Genomic DNA, 23258 nt, shown 5'->3' with positions numbered 1-23258 from the left:
GTGCGTGTGTGCGCGCGTGCGTGCCTGCGTGTAATATGTGCACGTAATTTGTTTCTGTCTCTCACGATGTGCACAAGGATGCATACATAACGTGTATGTGCATCTGCCTGCAGAGGGATCCTTAGGTGTGTGTGTGTGTGTGTGTGTGTGTGTGTGTGTGTGTGTGTGTGTGTGTGTGTGTGTGTCTCTCACCATGTGCACCAGGATGCGTTGTCCAGTTGGGTATATGTGTGTGTGTGTGTGTGTGTGTGTGTGTGTGTGTGTGTGTGTGTGCGTGAGTGCGCGTGTCTCTCACCATGTGCACCAGGATGCGTTGTCCCGTGGGATGTATGGCCAGGGCCTCGTCGTAGAGGCCCTTGGCCTCGGTCCAGGAGGCCCCTCAGCTCGGCCAGACGGCCGCGCTGCAGCATCACGTTGTGGGAGTTGGGCGACAGCGAGCCGCCTCGGCCACGCAGAACTGAGCCTCCTTCAGCCGGCCGTCCGCCATGAACATCTCCCCTGGAGAGAGAGAGAGTGAGAGAGAGAGAGAGAAAGAGAGAGAGAAAGAGAGAGAGACAGAGAGAGAGAGAGAGAGAGAGAGGGGGGGGGGGGGGGGGGGGGAGGATGAATTTTAGAGGACTGCCCATAAGTCCCGTTAGTCCGAACATGCAGAAAAGTTGGCGAACATGCGCTGCTGGTTGGCGAAAATGTGCTGCTGGCTGGCGAACATGTGCTGCTGGTTGGCGAACATGTACTGCTGGTTGGCGAACATGTACTGCTGGTTGGCGAACATGTACTGACGGTTGGCGAACATGTACTGACGGTTGGCGAACATGTACTGCTGGTTGGCGAACATGTACTGCTGGTTGGCGAACATGTACTGACGGTTCGCGAACATGTACTGCTGGTTGGCGAACATGTACTGCTGGTTGGCGAACATGTACTGCTGGTTGGCGAACATGTACTGCTGGTTGGCGAACATGTACTGCTGGTTGGCGAACATGCGCTGCTGGTTGGCGAACATGCGTTGCTGGTTGGCGAACATGCGCTGCTGGTTGGCGAACATGCGCTGCTCCCGTGCAATGAAAATCTGGGAAACTCTGCTAAAAGCACCTCCCTGAAACCAGACCCAAACGCACATTCTACAAAATAATGCCTTCTAAATCCTAACAGTTTTCTGAATAACCTATATCAGTGATTCCCAAACTTTTTCATGTCAAGGACCCCCAAATTGACACTAATTAGCCCCGCGGACCCCCATTTGAAAAGATATGCCAGGGAAGATTTTTACGGCTCTATAGCAGTGATTCTCAACTCGTTCAATTTCAAGGACCCACAGTTTGACATGCATTAGGCTATACGGAGTACGGACCCCCATTTAAGATACAAGTTAAATTGTTGTCTTAAAACGAAAATCGACACGTTTGGACTTCTCTATCGGCTATCTTCAGCCAAGACATTTAAAGTCAACAGTATAGAGCCCTGAGGGCAACGATGTTGCGTCTGGTTTGAGTGTGTCTCCCGCAGTCGGACTGTGTCCAGTGTGTGTCTGTGTATACGTGCGTGCGTGCGTGCGTGCGTGCGTGCGTGCGTGCGTGCGTGCGTGCGTGTCTCCCACTCCAGTCAGACTGTGTCCTGTGTGGCTCTTTATCAAAGCAAAGTAACCTTTAAAAATACAGAGACGGGGAAGAGGACAGAGGACAGAGGACAGTGGAAAGACCACGGAGGAGAAAACAAGAGAGAACAGGAGGGAGAGTGTGTAAGGAAGGATAGAGGAGAGAGAGAGAGAGAGAGAGAGAGAGGCATCGTGAGGGATGAAGGCATTGTGAGAGAAGAGGGAGGAAGAGGAAAAGGGAGGGAGGGAAGGGACCGACAGGAGGTGTAGTAAGGGTAACGTGGGCAAGAGGGAGAGAGAGAGAGAGTGAGAAAACGAGGGATGCAGGAAATGAAAGATGGAGAGGAGGATAAGGCAGGGCGAAGGGAAAGGCAAAGAGGGGTGGGCGAGGGAGAGAGACAGAGAGAGAGAGAGAGACAGAGAGAGAGAGAGAGAGAGAGAGAGAGAGAGAGACAGAGAGAGAGAGATAGAGAGAGAGAGCCAGAGAATGACATCATTCTCTTGTCCATCAACTTTTATTAATAAATAGCACAGGCGACCTATACCGTATACTGTGAGCTCAGTAGCTAATTATGAACTGCGCCGCAGTCAAAAGTTAACAGAAATCACAGGCAATATCTCTCATTTATCAGTCTAACATACTGTAGAAAATGGCGCGTGTGTGACCTCGAATTGTGGCATAGCTCCAGAAGGACATGCCTTGGGGGAAGTCACTCTACATGAAAAGATTCCTGCGGTCCTCATGCGGTCCCATGGATGGTAAGCGTGGCATTGGTCCGACCTCCCGCTAGTCCGACCATTACTAACACTCTCCCAAACCCTAACCTAACCCTAAGCTCACAGGAAGCCATAGGTGATTTGTAACCCGCAGCACGGGTTATTTGTAACCCGCAACACAGGTGATTTGTAACCCGTAACACAGGTGATTTGTAACCCGCAGCATGGGTGATTTGTAACCTGCAGCACAGGTGATTTGTAACCCGCAACACAGGTGATTTGTAATCCGTAGCACGGGTGATTTGTAGCCACAGCACAGGTGATTTGTAACCTGCAACACAGGTGATTTGTAACCCGGTCTGTTTGGTTCCATTTGTACAATCTCAGAGTTAGAGACCCATAAGGGTCCATTTGGTTCCAAACTATAATTTAGCTGGGGACCCCCTGGAACTCCCTCAAGGACCTCTGGGGGTCCCCGGACCCCACTTTGGGAACCACTGACATACAGCACAGGTCGGACTATAACGGGAGGTCTGACTTAACACCTTAAACGCCATGCAGGGGGCGGTAGACGCGGTAGGTGGCAAGTGCCAGCTAAATGTGCAACATGAGCAGAGAAGAAGATGTCTTGTTGTTTTGGCTGAAAGTGAAACTACTCAAGGCTCTGCTGAGGCCTAACGAGGCCTATACTAGCAATGCAATCAGTGTTTTGATTAGCGGGAGCTTGAATTATTGCTTATTGCGTTCAGCTAGGGCTTTCACTTCTAGTGATTTTTACTAGGTGACTAGTTGCCTAGTTTCCTAGTCGACTAGTTGTTTAACTACCTCGTTTTTTTTCTCGTTTTTTTCTTATATTATCAACTAGTCAACTAGTACCAGCAAGGTCAACTAGTGGATTTACTAGTCGACTAGTTGAATAGTCGACTAGTTGCTTAAACTACCGCCAGCACTATATCACAAAAAACACTAGTGGGGGTTTCCAATGTCTGTCTTTTTGCTGCATTACACTAAGCCTTGCAGCAATTCTTACCCGACTCCTTAAACCATCCTGTCTGAATTCCTGCTTCCTGATTAGCTGGACCCTGGTGTTGATCCTCTGCCTGATCTGATCCCTGCCGGTTAAGTTAAATTGAGCCTGTGCTGATGGAGCTCCTGGATGTGATCGTTGCCTACTGTACTGTACCGTATGTACTGTACTGTACCGTATTACTGTACTGTACCGTATGTACTGGATTAAATAAAGTCAAAAAATTTATACCTGGTCTGAGTTAGTGACTGCTAGGGACAGACAGACAGACAGACAGACAGACAGACAGACAGACAGACAGACAGACAGACAGACAGACAGACAGAGAGAGAGAGAGAGAGAGAGAGAGCACTGTAGTGCCTGGGAAGTAATGAGACTATTGCCTAAATATGGGCATCACTGTTGCTGCTGGGAAGCTCAAGAGAAACCCCAGGCTCTCTCTTTCTCTCTCTCTCTCTCTCTCTCTCTCACACGTGCACGCACGCACGCACGCACGCACGCACGCATGCACGCACGCACGCACGCACACACAGTGACTGTAAAAAGGAAACATACACGAGCGTAGAAAAAGAACCGAGGGTACATATCAAATCACGCTACGACATATACCGATAATAGCTACATTGTGTGAAGTGAAGACGTGAGGCTGAGTGGCCATCCTGCATAGCGAGAGGTCAAGCGGTCCAGTTCCCTGACAGCACAGCGTGTGAAGACGGCCCATTGTTATTCCTGTCACACAATGGCGTCGCGCAACCTGCCAGCTCACAGTGTGCGGCGTCACACCGCTGGGCTTGAGTGTGATTCATTTTTGTGTGTGTTTGCGGATGGGTATGTTCATAGCATATGCTACTGTGTGTGTGTGTGTGTGTGTGCGTGCTTGTGTGTGTGCGTGCGTGCGTGCGTGCGTGCGTGCGTGCGTGCGTGCGTGCGTGCGTGCGTGCGTGCGTGCGTGCGTGCGTGCGTGCGTGCGTGCGTGCGAGCCAGTGCATGCGTGTTTGCTGCGTGCATGTGACAGACCCAGGTCTTTCAGTGTGTGTGTGTGTGTGTGTGTGTGTGTGTGTGTCTCAACGGTGCACAGATGGGGGCATTTAGCACATGCACTGTTTGATGCCCGTGTTTATTTTTGTCATCTCAGGGAAAAGCGATTCAATGAATGGGCCTGTGGTGCTTACATAAGAGGGACCTCACCTGAGCTCTCACATAAATGAGAAAACAGCAATAATGGCAACATAATGTGTGTGCGCGTGTGCGTGTGTCCCATTCAAATCCGTGGGTGTACAGTTCATTCATATTATTATATAATATGTGTATGTGACGCGTGAATCTGTTTTGCGTCCGAGCATAGACATGGTAACGCCCCGCCTGCCTCTGATTGGCCTACCGCTACCGACACTGCCTGTCTTGACTGTCCTCCGAGAAGCGAGGTTATTCCGTGGTGGGAAAATAATACAAGAGAATGACAGCTTGGCACGCACGACAGAATGCAGCCTTGTAACTAACTTGTACGTTTTATTTTTGTAGAAAAGGGAAACTAGTGTTGTTTATATGCCGTTTGCTTTGATTGAATAATTGATTGAACACACGTGTACGTTGTACTATGATTTGATTTGGGTGTGTTGATTATCGTGTATTAATCTAATTATAGTAAACTAATACTATTATACTAAAAAAGATAAAGATGAAGGGAAAAAGAGACCTTTTTACAGTACAATATGTTTCAAATTTACACATACCAAATAATCAACACAAAACTTTATTTAGAACACACCCAAATCAAATCATATTACGGCGTACATGTTCAATCACTTATTCCATCAAAGCAAACAACATAAACAATATTAGTTTGCCTCTTCTACAAAAATAAACGGAGAGTAACCTCGCATCAGACTATCCAGCATAGCTATATATCCACCTCAGTGGACAGTCGAGACGGGCAGTGTCGGTAAGCCAATCAGAGGCAGGCAGGGCGTTACCATGTCTATGCTCGGACGCAAAATAGATTCACGCGTATGTGACGTGTCTGTGTGGCGTCACATACAGTGTGTCCCACCATAGCCCTGCGTTTGTGTGCGTGTGTGTGTGCGTGTGTGTGTGTGTGTGTGTGTGTGTGTGTGCGTGCGTGCGTGCGTGCGTGCGTGCGTGCGTGCGTGCGTGCGTGCGTGCGTGCGTGCGTGCGTGCGTGCGTGCGTGCGTGCGTGCGTGCGTGCGTGCGTGCGTGCGTGTGTGCGTTCGGTTGCAATATGTGGCCTATTAGAATGTGAAATTCAGAGGCAGGAAGTGAGCTATAACGAGAGGAATGTTGTTCTAATGTGGGGACTCTCTCTCACACATGCACGCGTGCACACACACACACGCACACGCACAAGCACACGCACACGCACACACACACACACACACACACACACACACACACACACACACACACACGTTTGTTATTTTACTACTGTATGAGCACCGAAGTCTGACGTCAACATCGGTAGAGGGCGCAAATCCACGGGTTCATGTACTTTTACGCACGCACACTCTCCATGTTTTTTGCCCTGTTCTCAGCAGAGGAATTACTCGGGGTCGGGAGGTCAGCCGATGAAAATAACCATAGCATTACGGTCGATCACCGGGGACATAGTCCCCCCACCCCCACCCCGCAGCTGGCTAGCGTAACACCCTGATATGCTGCATGTGTGTGTGTGGTGTGTGTGGTGTGGTGTGTGTGGTGTGTGTGTGCGTGTGTGCGTGCGTGTGTTTCTATTGTGTTCCAGCTTGGATCAATGGAACCAGGATATACTTTAGGTTCCTAGCCTATTTATCTCTCTCTCTCTCCACCTGTTTCTCTCAGGTCTGTGCGTGTGTCTCTCGCCCCCCCCCCCCCCCCCCCCCCCCCCCCCCCCACAGTGGTATATGTCTCTGAGGCTCTGCTCTCGTCCACTCAACACTATGCGTCCTCTGCACTCGTCCACTTCACTGGAGTGGACAGAGCGGCATTCCTTCTCCTTTCCTGTTTCCTTTCACCAAACAAACCAGCTACGCCCATATATAGGCATAATTATACTATTGGAATCAGGGATCTCCGTACAGTAAGGGATCTGTATATGGGCATAAAAGTGACACCGGAGTAGACAGACAGATACAGAGATCTCCATATATGGGCACAAAAGGGACACAGTTCATTTAGTTTTTGTCAGTGGAAAAAGGTAGTCGATGAACATTTTTCGTCTTAGTTTTAGTTGACGAAAATAACACTGGCTGCTAGAGTGGAAACCGTGACCAGACCGTTTTCCAAATGTATAATAATAATAATAACGTGCATCCGTTAAATATTCACAGTCCACAGCGCCCTCTGGAGGCAGAAGCACTTGTACAGTTATCACCCCGTTTGATTTAACAGCTGTATGTTGAAATAAAATAACAATATTTCCTGTGCACCCCAACAATTTCATCTGCACCCTTAGTCATTTCATCCTGCAGCCGGCCCTGATTTGATGTGAGTCTTACCAGCTTGTAACCAGATGCGTTCCAGGGTGCTCCAGGCGTGGGCGGGTCCTTGGCGCTGGGCGGAGCTGATGGCCGATATTTCGGACAGCGCCGCGTCCAAACGAGAGGCGGCCACAGAGGGAGCGCTCTGGGAACCTGTCAGTTGGTCACATAGCAGAGTAGATCAGTGCACAACGTTGCACGTAAAGGCCTCTTCATACTCTAGTTTTAGGTGATAAGGTGACCACTGGAAACTACACGTAAAGGCCTATTCATACTCTAGTTTTAGGTGATAAGGTGACCACTGGAAACTACACGTAAAGGCCTATTCATACTCTAGTTTTAGGTGATAAGGTGACCACTGGAAACTACACGTAAAGGCCTATTCATACTCTAGTTTTAGGTGATAAGGTGACCACTGGAAACTACACGTAAAGGCCTATTCATACTCTAGTTTTAGGTGATAAGGTGACCACTGGAAACTACACGTAAAGGCCTCTTCATACTCTAGTTTTAGGTGATAAGGTGACCATTGGAAACTACACGTAAAGGCCTATTCATACTCTAGTTTTAGGTGATAAGGTGACCACCGGAAAGTACAACATGACGTCACTGAGCCGCGGTGGTGAGCGACTTCACCGCTCGCCCAAACACATGTCTCTGTTTTTACTAACAGTAATATAAGTGGTCACCTTATATCACTGAAGACTAAAGCTGGAGTATGAATACTAGGCCTTGAGAAGACAGACATAAGTACAAGCTTACACATTAATATTCAACACAAAAAGTCCTAAAAGGTTTTTTTGTGGCATTGCTACGTTTGGCAGGTTAACCACACAAACCCTAGCATCCCTAGCATTTGGCGGGCCTTGATGCCGTCGTAATGACTGATTCTTTCATTCGCTGAAAACTTGCATTACGAATGTACTCACAACATCGACATGTAGACTAAATGTTGTTTTAGAGGTTATATTTGTTATATGCGGTTTGCATATCCTGATGGTTCGGAGGGCACGCTAAAACCGGCATTATAGCCTGCTGCTGTGGATTGTTCCACAGCCTATTCTGGCATTTAATATCACCAGCTCTTTCTAATCCGGATCATGTTTTTTTTTTGGAGCGAGAATGCTTGCTGATGCGATTCCAAAAAAAAATGACAGTGTTTGAAATCATTCCAACACGATAGACCTCCCGAACCTCTATATGTTTTGTCAGTCAAAAGATAACAGTTCTGTTTGCACGCACGGCTTTCCTTTTTTCTCTCTCTTCCTCTCACGGACACGGAGGCATGTAAATGTTCATGAATTCAAGTAACTGACGGTGAGGTATGCGGAAGTGCATGTGGACCTCTGGAGCTGGCAGAATCTATCAAATCTATATTAATTACATCGATGCGCCCGGCCCTTTACCCATACACGTGTAGCCTATAATGTTTCCCCCTCTATATAAAAATGACAATATATAACTCTAATGTCGTATTTCGTCTGACTCTGAGCAATGCGCCTGGCTCTGGCTGGCGCATTGCCATTGTTTTATCCGCTCCCAAACTGTGTTGGACGCACCCGACCCCCTTTTACCTCCTGACCTAGCTGAAGCACCCCAACGCCCACTATTGTATTTGTTATTTGGTCTAAAATGATTTATATATATATATAATCCGTTAATCACACAATCAAAGACCAAATAATTTGCAGGCAGTTGGCGTTAATTACCTCGCGCTGCTTAAGGGTATTCAATATAGCGCTCACACCGTCACTATAATTATATTTTGGTAAACTGAAATGAAAAAGAAAAAATAAGTCGAGTTGTCCTGTCGAGTTGAAACGCTGCCTTGAATTAGTTGGAATGTGACATTTAGAAGACAATGGCAAGTCGTCAACCCCCCGCCGCGGGTGGGAGAGGTGTGAAGAGCATTAGAAGAGATGCAGGGAGAGAGTGGCCAATGGAATTGCACGAAAAACACGGTCATCCTGACCGTTAGCGGCAGAGTAGTAAGTGAGTTGAGTTGTTAAAGGCGTAGTGAAATGAAAAATAAGTTTTTCTGATTGGTTCAGAAACTTCAGAGCCAACGTTTCAAGATGAAACTAAAATGTCCACCATTTCCGTTTCACTACGCCTTTAATCCCTCTAATGTTTGCTGCTCTTTTATTTCGTGTTGATTTCGTCGACTAAAATACTATGACAAAAAACTGTTGAAATCAACACATGCTATAACAGGCAGGTATAGAGTTCAGACCAGTGGAGTTGTCCTGGAAGTCAGGCAGGGTGAGGTGAATGGAGGGCTTCCTGTACACAGGGCTGCTGGTGGTCTCTGGCCTGTCTGCCGCAGCCTGGAGACTGCTGCTGTCGTCTGTCTCGCTGAAACGCACGCACGCACGCACACACACACACGCACACACGTGTCAGTACACACACGCCAATGAACAGCGTATATACACAGTCATGCATGAATACAATCACGCAGAGACACACAAATGAAAAAAAAAACACTCAAGTGAATTAATGCAAGCACACACACACACACACACACTCACACACACACACACACACACACACACACACACACACACACACACACACACACACACACACACACACACACACACACACCGGCGCGCACACACACAGTATTGCACAAGGTATTGCACACACAGGCAGTCTTGCGGAAACGTACAAGGACGCGGCTACTACTACGGCATACACAGTCCTAACATACGTATATGCATGCATGCACACATTCGCTCCGTACAGATAATCAATAGCCCAGGAACAGTCAACACCTCCCCCCCACGTACATCAAACATCTCACACACACACACACACACACACACACACACACGCACACGCACACGCGCACACGCACACGCACACGCACACGCACACACATGGATGCCTGCACATGCTTCACTACGCAAATAACACACACATGCCATGTTGTGTTCATCTATATACCACTCATTACCCACAATCCACCACGCACGGCTGCATGCAAACACAATATACACACCACACAACAAGGGGTGGATGGATGCGCGCGCACACACACACACACACACACACACACACACACACACACACACACACACACACACACACACACACACACACACACACACACACACACACACACACGATCTACAAGCCTGCTACTGTCACTAGTTTGGGTTTGATTGATTGAGTGAATAGTTCATTGAACATATATGTAAAAACAGTACAGTCAAACGTCTAATCTCTGTCATGGGTCTCGACCCGAGCGGTTTTGGAAGCACACTGACGTAGAGAGTATACACACAGAGCCATAGAGTATAGACAGAGTTACGACATTGAGGGGGCAGAAAACAGCCTGGTCACGTGGTTCATGTTCGTAGTGTCCTAGTAGAGAGACTAGTATACACACATGGTGCAGGTGAGTTCATATAGTGTCCTAGTAGAGAGACTAGTATACACACCTGGTGCAGGTGAGTTCGTAGTGTCCTAGTAGAGAGACTAGTATAATACACACCTGGTGCGGGTCAGTTCGTATAGTGTCCTAGTAGAGAGACTAGTATACACACCTGGTGCAGGTGAGTTCATATAGTGTCCTAGTAGAGAGACTAGTATAATACACACCTGGTGCGGGTCAGTTCGTATAGTGTCCTAGTAGAGAGACTAGTATACACACCTGGTGCGGGTCAGTTCGTATAGTGTCCTAGTAGAGAGACTAGTATACACACATGGTGCTCGAGATCCGATACTCGGTCCTCCAGCATTCCAATCTTTTTTTCTTTCTCCAGATTTTGTTGTTTAAGTTGCTGAACTTCAGCCATCAGTCCCAGTATTTTCTTTTGCTGGTTTACAACAGTTGAAAGCTCCTCCGACATAAAGTCCAATGTCCTTTTTATCTCCTCCATCTCATCCCAACTCACGGCCTTTTTTGGGGGCATTTTATTACCTCCAAGGCTTGAAGTTGGAATCCAATCCGATAAACAGGCTCTAGTGCGCCGTTATATAATTAACAACAGCACTATTAGTTCACGGAAGATGTGTAACTGTAATTAATGAATACACTGAACACAAAAGAGGGCGAGCGCACACCAAACACAATCACCAAACACAGAGCAAAGCGATGCGACTGTCTGTGCAAGCTGTCACCAAATCACCAAACACAGAGCAAAGCGATGCGACTGTGTCCTAGCCTGGTTAATAAACCAGACCGAATCAGCCGTTGGCAAAAAAAAGTTGCCTACCAGCGGATTACGGTCTGGCGAGGCTCAGTAGCACGCCTCTTTCCTACAGCAGAGAACAGGTCGGACCAATCGGGACACGGTATGCAATATAGGCGGGCTTTGGTACAGTGACGTTCAATGCTTGAGACCTTTGACTGACAGTAGCTCTGACCAATTGCGTCAAAGAGAAAATGTTCCCCGGGAAATGAAATCCAAGTGGAGCCAGCCCAGACTGATATACCGCGACAGTGTTGTGTGATATTAGTCTGGCTTATTAGCCAGGCTAACTGTGTCCTAGACTAGTGTCCTAGTAGAGAGACTAGTATACACACCTGGTGCGGGTCAGTTCGTATAGTGTCCTAGTAGAGAGACTAGTATACACACCTGGTACAGGTGAGTTCATATAGTGTCCTAGTAGAGAGACTAGTATACACACCTGGTGCGGGTCAGTTCGTATAGTGTCCTAGTAGAGAGACTAGTATACACACCTGGTGCAGGTGAGTTCGTAGTGTCCTAGAGACACTAGTATACACACATGGTGCGGGTGAGTTCATATAGTGTCCTAGTAGAGAGACTAGTATACACACCTGGTGCGGGTCAGTTCGTATAGTGTCCTAGTAGAGAGACTAGTATACACACCTGGTGCAGGTGAGTTCATATATAGTGTCCTAGTAGAGAGACTAGTATACACACCTGGTGCGGGTCAGTTCGTATAGTGTCCTAGTAGAGAGACTAGTATACACACCTGGTGCAGGTGAGTTCGTAGTGTCCTAGAGAGACTAGTATACACACATGGTGCTGGTCAGTTCGTATAGTGTCCTAGTAGAGAGACTAGTATACACACATGGTGCGGGTCAGTTCGTATAGTGTCCTAGAGAGACTAGTATACACACCTGGTGCGGGTGAGTTCATATAGTGTCCTAGTAGAGAGACTAGTATACACACATGGTGCGGGTCAGTTCGTATAGTGTCCTAGAGAGACTAGTATACACACATGGTGCGGGTGAGTTCATATAGTGTCCTAGTAGAGAGACTAGTATACACACCTGGTGCGGGTCAGTTCGTATAGTGTCCTAGTAGAGAGACTAGTATACACACCTGGTGCGGGTCAGTTCGTATAGTGTCCTAGTAGAGAGACTAGTATACACACCTGGTGCGGGTCAGTTCGTATAGTGTCCTAGTAGAGAGACTAGTATACACACCTGGTGCGGGTCAGTTCGTATAGTGTCCTAGTAGAGAGACTAGTATACACACCTGGTGCGGGTCAGTTCGTATAGTGTCCTAGTAGAGAGACTAGTATACACACCTGGTGCGAGTGATTTAGTATAGTGTCCTAGTAGAGAGACTAGTATACACACCTGGTGCGGGTGAGTTAGTATAGTGTCCTAGTAGAGAGACTAGTATACACACCTGGTGCGGGTGAGTTCGTATCGACTCTGCCAGAGCTGCAACATGTCCTCACAGGTCTGGAGAGATGTTGACGGGCCCAGGATGCTCTCCTCCAGCTTCACCTTGGTGAACAGCAGACTGGACCACGCGCACGCACGCACACACACACACACACACACACACATCTCATTAAAACCTGAGGCCGATTCTACAAATACTGTACCTTCCAAATCAAATCAGTAGTTCTCACACACACAACAATAAATAATAACAGATGTAGCCTATACAAGTTTACAGTGAGCTTGTAGATCAAGCTTGTAGACCGTATTACTGCCCAACACTTGGATCCTTTTTTTTCCAACAATGTATTTATTGATTTTCCTTTTGGCTGCCTTTTGAATAGATTTCATTTAGGCAACAAAGTCTTATGCACACCTGATATGCTCTGAGACGGGTGCGTAGGCAGGGCTCAATGTATTCAGAAAACATGCACAAGTGCACAAAGACCCGCACACCGTCTGCACTTGCAATATGAACACTTATTTAGGCAACGTTTCGGTCAAAGACCTTCTTCATCTTCAGGCATCTGCTGAATAATAGGTAGCCACATAGCATACACATATATAAAGGCTCCATCTTATGCCATGCTTTATCCTCAATAATAAACATTTTCCGTGAATTACGCATTTAGGAGCTTCCACTATGCGTAAACGTTAACTTGCGGCCTCACAACCCACTATTCATTTTGCCGACTCCTATGGAGGTGTGTCTGTTGATGCACTTTTCCTATATATTTGCTATCTTATGCACACAGGTTTAGGACAATGGAAAGTGTCTCTTCAAACCACCCCTAATGCGAATTCTGTTTGATAAAATAATGTGCTCCTGACTCTGAGACGGTGAGACATGAGTTGGAGCTGCCTCGGCTTGAGTCATGTTGCACAACATTCACAGCTCAGGTCTCGTTCTGTCTTAATTCTCCACAAATCTCTGTCATTGGAATTTTACTATAATCAGCAGTGTCAATTCCTTGTGCTTATTGTGTTTAATTGTCTAGTCAAAGAAGTTATTAGATTTGCATGAGTGAGGCTGTGTTGGAGCTACTGGACACAAAACAAACCGGCCTCTGTATCAAATAAAAATAGGCTTTATTTCAAGGCAGCAACGTGTGTCGCTCTTCCATGGCCATGGGCATAATGTTAAATGGATAATGGATCTCTTAAAGGCAATGGCATGGTGATTGGTGGTGGCATGGACGGTGATTGGTTTAATCATTGTAACGCCCAAACCACACCTATGCATAACGTAAGGGGTAATGGAGGTGTTTTAAGGACTTAGGCTGTGGCACAAGATAACAAATTTTACGGGGCCACACCTCTCACACAATACTAAATCCCCAAATTAAGGAAAAAGGGCCCCTGCCGCAAGATGGAGCCCAAAGTGTTCGTATTGCAAGTGCAGACGGTGTGCGGGTCTTTGTGCACTGGTGCATTTTTCCTAAATAGATTTAATTTAAAAGGTCAAGAGAGATTGCTGCTTTATTGAATAGCCTTTTGGGCTTTGGACTCTCCGTGAAGTGTGCTCGGGGGCGAATTAAGCCAGCGCTGCACTGGTGGTGAGGTGCTGCTGGAGAAGGCAGAGTAAACACACTGAGGATTGTCACTGCGTGTTGGAGCCAAAGACTCCATAACAGGACTGTCTGTGATGCCAAGCTAAACGGAGTTGCTTCTTCATGCAGCGCGTTCTGTGTTTGCGACGTACGAACTGTCCCTATAGTCCTATTCAGACCTCAGAACTGTCCCTAGTCCTATAGAGCGTCGCAGTCCCGCCCCCTACCATGGACCAGGAAATGAATCCCAATGCATTTTTCCCATAGACATTTCAGAAAGTATTTATTTAAAGACGGTTACGCCACGGACAAAGCCAACTCGAGTCGTGACAACTCATGACAACACAAACAATATTTTGGACCAAACAAATAATTACAAAGAAGAAAAACAACAAAAAAAGTGTAACCTGCCGTTTTTTCTTCTTTCTAATAATTTTTTCGGCCCCAAAAATTTTGTTTGATGTCATGATTTGTCACGACTCGAGTTGGCTTTGTCAGACCTCAGAACTGTCCCTTGTCCCATTCAGACCTCAGAACTGTCCCTTGTCCCATTCAGACCTCAGAACTGTCCCTTGTCCCATTCAGACCTCAGAACTGTCCCTAGTCCCATTCAGACCTCAGAACTGTCCCTAGTCCCATTCAGACCTCAGAACTGTCCCTAGTCCCATTCAGACCTAGAACTGTCCCTAGTCCCATTCAGACCTAGAACTGTCCCTAGTCCCATTCAGACCTAGAACTGTCCCTAGTCCCATTCAGACCTCAGAACTGTCCCTAGTCCCATTCAGACCTAGAACTGTCCCTAGTCCCATTCAGACCTCAGAACTGTCCCTAGTCCCATTCAGACCTCAGAACTGTCCCTAGTCCCATTCAGACCTCAGAACTGTCCCTATAGTCCCATTCAGACCTCAGAACTGTCCCTAGTCCCATTCAGACCTCAGAACTGTCCCTAGTCCCATTCAGGCCTCAGAACTGTCCCTAGTCCCATTCAGACCTCAGAACTGCCCCTAGTCCCATTCAGACCTCAGAACTGTCCCTAGTCCCATTCAAACCTCAGAACTGCCCCTAGTCCCATTCAGACCTCAGAACTGTCCCTAGTCCCATTCAAACCTCAGAACTGCCCCTAGTCCCATTCAAACCTCAGAACTGCCCCTAGTCCCATTCAGACCTAGAACTGTCCCTATAGTCCCATTCAGACCTCAGAACTGTCCCTAGTCCCATTCAGACCTCAGAACTGTCCCTAGTCCCATTCAGACCTAGAACTGTCCCTAGTCCCATTCAGACCTCAGAACTGTCCCTAGTCCCATTCAGACCTCAGAACTGTCCCTATAGTCCCATTCAGACCTCAGAACTGTCCCTATAGTCCCATTCAGGGCTCAGAACTGTCCCTAGTCCCATTCAGACCTCAGAACTGTCCCTAGTCCCATTCAGGCCTCAGAACTGTCCCTATAGTCCCATTCAGGCCTCAGAACTGTCCCTATAGTCCCATTCAGACCTCAGAACTGTCCCTAGTCCTATTCAGGCCTCAGAACTGTCCCTAGTCCCATTCAGACCTCAGAACTGTCCCTATAGTCCCATTCAGGCCTCAGAACTGTCCCTAGTCCCATTCAGGCCTCAGAACTGTCCCTATAGTCCCATTCAGGCCTCAGAACTGTCCCTAGTCCCATTCAGACCTCAGAACTGTCCCTAGTCCCATTCAGACCTCAGAACTGTCCCTATAGTCCCATTCAGGCCTCAGAACTGTCCCTAGTCCCATTCAGACCTCAGAACTGTCCCTAGTCCCATTCAGGCCTCAGAACTGTCCCTATAGTCCCATTCAGGCCTCAGAACTGTCCCTATAGTCCCATTCAGGCCTCAGAACTGTCCCTATAGTCCCATTCAGACCTCAGAACTGTCCCTAGTCCCATTCAGGCCTCAGAACTGTCCCTATAGTCCCATTCAGGCCTCAGAACTGTCCCTATAGTCCCATTCAGGCCTCAGAACTGTCCCTAGTCCCATTCAGGCCTCAGAACTGTCCCTAGTCCCATTCAGACCTCAGAACTGTCCCTTGTCCCATTCAGACCTCAGAACTGTCCCTTGTCCCATTCAGACCTCAGAACTGTCCCTAGTCCCATTCAGACCTCAGAACTGTCCCTTGTCCCATTCAGACCTCAGAACTGTCGCTAAATCAAAATGTCTTCTAAATCATGCCAGTTTCCAGAAAACTCCTATGTTTCTATATCAGTGGTTCTCAAACTATTTCATGTCAAGGACCCCCAGAATGATATGTATAATTGCCCCCCCCCCCCCCCAGAAGCATAGGTTTGAGTTAAAAAACGTTTGCTCTGAAAGAATATTATATATTCAAAGATTTGCGCCACATTTTCACCATTCTTCAAAAATAGCAGATCTACAAGCTCGTAGCGCGGCACTCTGTGCCGGGCTATGAGCTTGTATATCTGCTATTTTTCAATAGCTAAAGTATAACATAATGCTTAAAACACCAAAAGGGGTTCCCGTCCATAATGGGCTATAGATACAGTACGAAGAAATAAAAAAACAAAAACAAATACACACAAACATGCACAGCTACTATAGAGATGCACCATATAATCGGTAGTGTAATCGGAATCGGCCATAAATTGGTATTGGATCAGTCTCAAAATAATCCAGATTATTTTCACCGATGATGATGATAACGCAATAACAATGTGACCGTCAATGGCTAAATTCTACATTTAGCTTGTGTGCTCATCTCAAGCAAGTATTCAGAAACTTCAAGTATAGCGTATAATGATGCCATGAGAATTTTACTCAAAAAGCCTAGATGGTGCAGTACAAGTGAAATGTTTGTGGCTGCAAGAGTCAATACTTTTCCAGCTGTTCTCCGGAACGTAATGCATAGATTCATGTGTCGCTTGGATGAGTCTGTGAAGTGTGAATAGCATCATCGTCAGTATAAATAACCCTGTCAAAAGTTGCACTAGATACTCCTCTAGCCTTAGAAGACATTGGCTTAAAAGCCTTTATTTATAACTGTCACAAATGCATGTCTAACATGTACATTTGGACTGTATATTGTATTTTGTGTTTTGTATGTTTCTCTATGGACCCTGACGCCAGGGCTCCACCGGACGCGTTGCGTCTCCGTCGCGTGCGTCAAAAAACGCACCGGTTCAATTTTAATGCACGCGTCACGCGTCACGCAACGCAACGCGGGCAGTGGAGCCACCCTTCATTGATTAAAAAGGGAACATTCCCTGACGGTGACAGAGACGCGACGCTGACGCGCCCGGTGGAGCCCTGGTGTGAGTCTGCAATAAAGGCATTCATTCATTCATTCAATCAGGAAAAAAAATAGTATATTTATTGATTGATTGATTGCACACTTTATTTGGGCCAAGCCCCTATAGGGTCTAGGCTTTGTTTCCATTGTGGTCTTCTGTAGGCCTATAATATCGGAATTGGTCGGAATCGGTATCGGCAGATATGACCCTGCAGAACAATCAGAGATCGGATATGGGTCATAATTTCATAATGGTGCACACCTACCAGCCATACTGTACGTTCATACTGTATATGCATAATGTTCTGTGTATTGTACAATTCAGTGCTGTACGCATGCTGCAGAGCAGTGGTTCCTAACGGGTCCATGTGGTTCCATTTGTACACTCTCTGAGTTACAGACCCATAAGGGTCCATTTGGTTCCATTTGTACACTCTCTGAGTTACAGACCCATAAGGGTTCATTTGGTTCCATTTGTACACTCTCTGAGTTACAGACCCATAAGGGTTCATTTGGTTCCATTTGTACACTCTCAGAGTTACAGACCCATAAGGGTTCATTTGGTTCCATTTGTACACTCTCTGAGTTACAGACCCATAAGGGTTCATTTGGTTCCATTTGTACACTCTCTGAGTTACAGACCCATAAGGGTTCATTTGGTTCCATTTGTACACTCTCAGAGTTACAGACCCATAAGGGTTCATTTGGTTCCATTTGTACACTCTCTGAGTTACAGACCCATAAGGGTTCATTTGGTTCCATTTGTACACTCTCAGAGTTACAGACCCATAAGGGTCCATTTGGTTCCATTTGTACACTCTCTGAGTTACAGACCCATAAGGGTTCATTTGGTTCCATTTGTACCCTCTCAGAGTTACAGACCCATAAGGGTTCATTTGGTTCCATTTGTACACTCTCAGAGTTACAGACCCATAAGGGTTCATTTGGTTCCATTTGTACACTCTCTGAGTTACAGACCCATAAGGGTCCATTTGGTTCCATTTGTACACTCTCTGAGTTACAGACCCATAAGGGTCAATTTGGTTCCATTTGTACACTCTCTGAGTTACAGACCCATAAGGGTTCATTTGGTTCCATTTGTACACTCTCTGAGTTACAGACCCATAAGGGTTCATTTGGTTCCATTTGTACACTCTCAGAGTTACAGACCCATAAGGGTTCATTTGGTTCCATTTGTACACTCTCAGAGTTACACCCATAAGGGTTCATTTGGTTCCATTTGTACACTCTCAGAGTTACAGACCCATAAGGGTCCATTTGGTTCCATTTGTACACTCTCTGAGTTACAGACCCATAAGGGTCCATTTGGTTCCATTTGTACACTCTCTGAGTTACAGACCCATAAGGGTCCATTTGGTTCCATTTGTACACTCTCAGAGTTACAGACCCATAAGGGTCCATTTGGTTCCATTTGTAAACTCTCTGAGTTACAGACCCATAAGGGTCCATTTGGTTCCATTTGTACACTCTCTGAGTTACAGACCCATAAGGGTCCATTTGGTTCCATTTGTACACTCTCAGAGTTACAGACCCATAAGGGTTCATTTGGTTCCATTTGTACACTCTCTGAGTTACAGACCCATAAGGGTTCATTTGGTTCCATTTGTACACTCTCAGAGTTACAGACCCATAAGGGTCCATTTGGTTCCATTTGTACACTCTCTGAGTTACAGACCCATAAGGGTTCATTTGGTTCCATTTGTACCCTCTCAGAGTTACAGACCCATAAGGGTTCATTTGGTTCCATTTGTACACTCTCAGAGTTACAGACCCATAAGGGTTCATTTGGTTCCATTTGTACACTCTCTGAGTTACAGACCCATAAGGGTCCATTTGGTTCCATTTGTACACTCTCTGAGTTACAGACCCATAAGGGTCAATTTGGTTCCATTTGTACACTCTCTGAGTTACAGACCCATAAGGGTTCATTTGGTTCCATTTGTACACTCTCTGAGTTACAGACCCATAAGGGTTCATTTGGTTCCATTTGTACACTCTCAGAGTTACAGACCCATAAGGGTTCATTTGGTTCCATTTGTACACTCTCAGAGTTACACCCATAAGGGTTCATTTGGTTCCATTTGTACACTCTCAGAGTTACAGACCCATAAGGGTCCATTTGGTTCCATTTGTACACTCTCTGAGTTACAGACCCATAAGGGTCCATTTGGTTCCATTTGTACACTCTCTGAGTTACAGACCCATAAGGGTCCATTTGGTTCCATTTGTACACTCTCAGAGTTACAGACCCATAAGGGTCCATTTGGTTCCATTTGTAAACTCTCTGAGTTACAGACCCATAAGGGTCCATTTGGTTCCATTTGTACACTCTCTGAGTTACAGACCCATAAGGGTCCATTTGGTTCCATTTGTACACTCTCAGAGTTTCCAGAAAACTCCTATGTTTCTATATCAGTGGTTCTCAAACTATTTCATGTCAAGGACCCCCAGAATGATATGTATAATTGCCCCCCCCCCCCCCCCCAGAAGCATAGGTTTGAGTTAAAAAACGTTTGCTCTGAAAGAATATTATATATTCAAAGATTTGCGCCACATTTTCACCATTCTTCAAAAATAGCAGATCTACAAGCTCGTAGCGCGGCACTCTGTGCCGGGCTATGAGCTTGTATATCTGCTATTTTTCAATAGCTAAAGTATAACATAATGCTTAAAACACCAAAAGGGGTTCCTGTCCATAATGGGCTATAGATACAGTACGAAGAAATAAAAAAACAAAAACAAATACACACAAACATGCACAGCTACTATAGAGATGCACCATATAATCGGTAGTGTAATCGGAATCGGCCATAAATTGGTATTGGATCAGTCTCAAAATAATCCAGATTATTTTCACCGATGATGATGATAACGCAATAACAATGTGACCGTCAATGGCTAAATTCTACATTTAGCTTGTGTGCTCATCTCAAGCAAGTATTCAGAAACTTCAAGTATAGCGTATAATGATGCCATGAGAATTTTACTCAAAAAGCCTAGATGGTGCAGTACAAGTGAAATGTTTGTGGCTGCAAGAGTCAATACTTTTCCAGCTGTTCTCCGGAACGTAATGCATAGATTCATGTGTCGCTTGGATGAGTCTGTGAAGTGTGAATAGCATCATCGTCAGTATAAATAACCCTGTCAAAAGTTGCACTAGATACTCCTCTAGCCTTAGAAGACATTGGCTTAAAAGCCTTTATTTATAACTGTCACAAATGCATGTCTAACATGTACATTTGGACTGTATATTGTATTTTGTGTTTTGTATGTTTCTCTATGGACCCTGACGCCAGGGCTCCACCGGACGCGTTGCGTCTCCGTCGCGTGCGTCAAAAAACGCACCGGTTCAATTTTAATGCACGCGTCACGCGTCACGCAACGCAACGCGGGCAGTGGAGCCACCCTTCATTGATTAAAAAGGGAACATTCCCTGACGGTGACAGAGACGCGACGCTGACGCGCCCGGTGGAGCCCTGGTGTGAGTCTGCAATAAAGGCATTCATTCATTCATTCAATCAGGGAAAAAAAGAGTATATTTATTGATTGATTGATTGCACACTTTATTTGGGCCAAGCCCCTATAGGGTCTAGGCTTTGTTTCCATTGTGGTCTTCTGTAGGCCTATAATATCGGAATCGGTCAGAATCGGTATCGGCAGATATGACCCTGCAGAAAAATCAGAGATCGGATATGGGTCATAATTTCATAATGGTGCACACCTACCAGCCATACTGTACGTTCATACTGTATATGCATAATGTTCTGTGTATTGTACAATTCAGTGCTGTACGCATGCTGCAGAGCAGTGGTTCCTAACGGGTCCATGTGGTTCCATTTGTACACTCTCTGAGTTACAGACCCATAAGGGTCCATTTGGTTCCATTTGTACACTCTCTGAGTTACAGACCCATAAGGGTCCATTTGGTTCCATTTGTACACTCTCTGAGTTACAGACCCATAAGGGTCCATTTGGTTCCATTTGTACACTCTCTGAGTTACAGACCCATAAGGGTCCATTTGGTTCCATTTGTACACTCTCTGAGTTACAGACCCATAAGGGTTCATTTGGTTCCATTTGTACACTCTCTGAGTTACAGACCCATAAGGGTTCATTTGGTTCCATTTGTACACTCTCAGAGTTACAGACCCATAAGGGTCCATTTGGTTCCATTTGTACACTCTCTGAGTTACAGACCCATAAGGGTCCATTTGGTTCCATTTGTACACTCTCTGAGTTACAGACCCATAAGGGTTCATTTGGTTCCATTTGTACACTCTCAGAGTTACAGACCCATAAGGGTCCATTTGGTTCCATTTGTACACTCTCTGAGTTACAGACCCATAAGGGTCCATTTGGTTCCAAACTATCATTTAGCTGGGGACCCCTGGAACTCCCTCAGGGACCCCTGGGGGTCCCCGGACCCCACTTTGGGAACCCCTGCAGTAGATAATACAGTAAGTAGACGAATAAAAAATGCACGATAAATAAAAATAAACATTTTTACACGTTTCATTCTAAATTAGAATTCAATCAATAAAGTCCTACGGAGCCAAATGAACGCTGTGACGGGTGGAGCTCAACCATCGTATAGAGAGAGATCAATACCAAACAAAGAGGGTAAAGATATTCATCATTTGTGTGTGCGTGCCGTGCGTGCGTGCGTGCGCGTGCGTGCGTGCGTGCGTGCGTGCGTGCGTGCGTGCGTGTGTGTGCGTGTGTGTTGATGAGGGGTGGAGAGATGGAGTGTTTTCACTCAGCTCTTTGTGCTGAACACAACTGGTTAAGTGATGAGGGAGTCTCTGGTGTGTGCGCGCACACGTGTGTGTGTGCGTGCGTGCGTGCGTGCGTGCGTGCGTGCGTGCGTGCGTGCGTGCGTGCGTGCGTGCGTGTCTAAGTGCCAGGGGGCTCTCAGAGGATGCATTCTGTCAGGGGCATCACTCATCCATGAGTGTGAACAACGGAGGACAGAGAGAGAGAGAAGGAGAGAGAGAGAGAGAGAGAGAGAGAGAGAGAGAGAGAGAGAGAGAGACATACATCATAAATACAAATGGACTCCTGATGGTGAAGTTAGATTTAAAATGAAGTTACCTCACCTGAAATCTCTGGTCTAATTGACACATTGCTCTCTCAACAGTTTCAACCAAATCAATTAACCATGGCTGTCAATCAAATAAATCAAATTTGTTCAACCTCGTCCTTCAATCAGGTTGCTTTCCTGAGATCTGGAGCCGGGGGCTTATATCCCCAATATATAAGAGTGGAGATAAATGGGACCCTAACAATTACTGAGGCATATGTGTGAGCAGTAATCTGGGGAAGGTGTTTTGCAGCATCATGAATGCCCGGATGCTGGCCTTCCTTACGGAACACAATGTCCTGAGTAAAGGGCAAATTGGCTTTCTACCAAATCACCGCACCACTGACCATATTTACACCCGACATACTCTAATTAGTAATCACGTTCACCAAAAAAGTAAGGGTAACATTTTTGCATGTTTCGTTGATTTTAAAAAGGCATTTGATTCCATTTGGCAAGAGGGATTATATTACAAAATTCTCCAAATTGGTGTAGGGGGTAAAATGTATGACATAATTAAATCAATGTATGTCAATAACAAATGTGGAGTGAAACTTGGTGACAAATCTACAGATCTATTCACTCAAGGGAGAGGTGTTTTTCAGGGCAACAGTCTGTCTCCAACACTATTTAACATCTACATTAATGATTTAGCATTACTGTTGGAGCAGTCTGGAACCCCTGGCCTAACCCTTAAGGACAAGGAAGTCAAATTCATGCTCTATGCTGACGACCTGGTGTTGCTGTCTCCCACACAACAAGGACTGCAGCAGCACCTGGACCTGCTGGAGCAGTACTGTCAGAACTGGGCCCTGACAGTAAACTTTAAATTAGGAAATACACCGTTAGATCATACCCTATATTATGATTACCTGGGACTAAA

The 23258-nt window shown here is 46.1% G+C and overlaps 2 protein-coding genes across 2 annotated transcripts in view; one reads left to right on the top strand and one right to left on the bottom strand.

The window, feature by feature from the left end:
* LOC306930557 (homeobox protein Nkx-2.5-like) overlaps nt 1-23258 on the top strand; it is a gene marked incomplete at its 5' end in the record, with an annotated part of 401119 nt that overhangs the window by 286428 nt on the left and 91433 nt on the right. The gene's annotated exons all lie outside the window — the stretch shown is intronic.
* Nucleotides 1-23258, bottom strand: part of ttc7a (tetratricopeptide repeat domain 7A) — a gene marked incomplete at both ends in the record, with an annotated part of 116443 nt that overhangs the window by 28005 nt on the left and 65180 nt on the right. The window contains 6 exon segments of the mRNA XM_079511563.1: nt 296-364; nt 366-442; nt 445-498; nt 6831-6965; nt 9046-9167; nt 12425-12541. Of these exon segments, the coding sequence (XP_079367689.1) occupies nt 296-364; nt 366-442; nt 445-498; nt 6831-6965; nt 9046-9167; nt 12425-12541 (574 nt within the window).

This window comes from Electrona antarctica (assembly GCF_951216825.1).
Source record: "Electrona antarctica genome assembly, chromosome: 10".
Lineage (NCBI taxonomy): Eukaryota > Metazoa > Chordata > Actinopteri > Myctophiformes > Myctophidae > Electrona > Electrona antarctica.
Note: the sequence above shows the minus strand (reverse complement) of the source record. Positions and strands in the feature narration are given on the sequence as shown.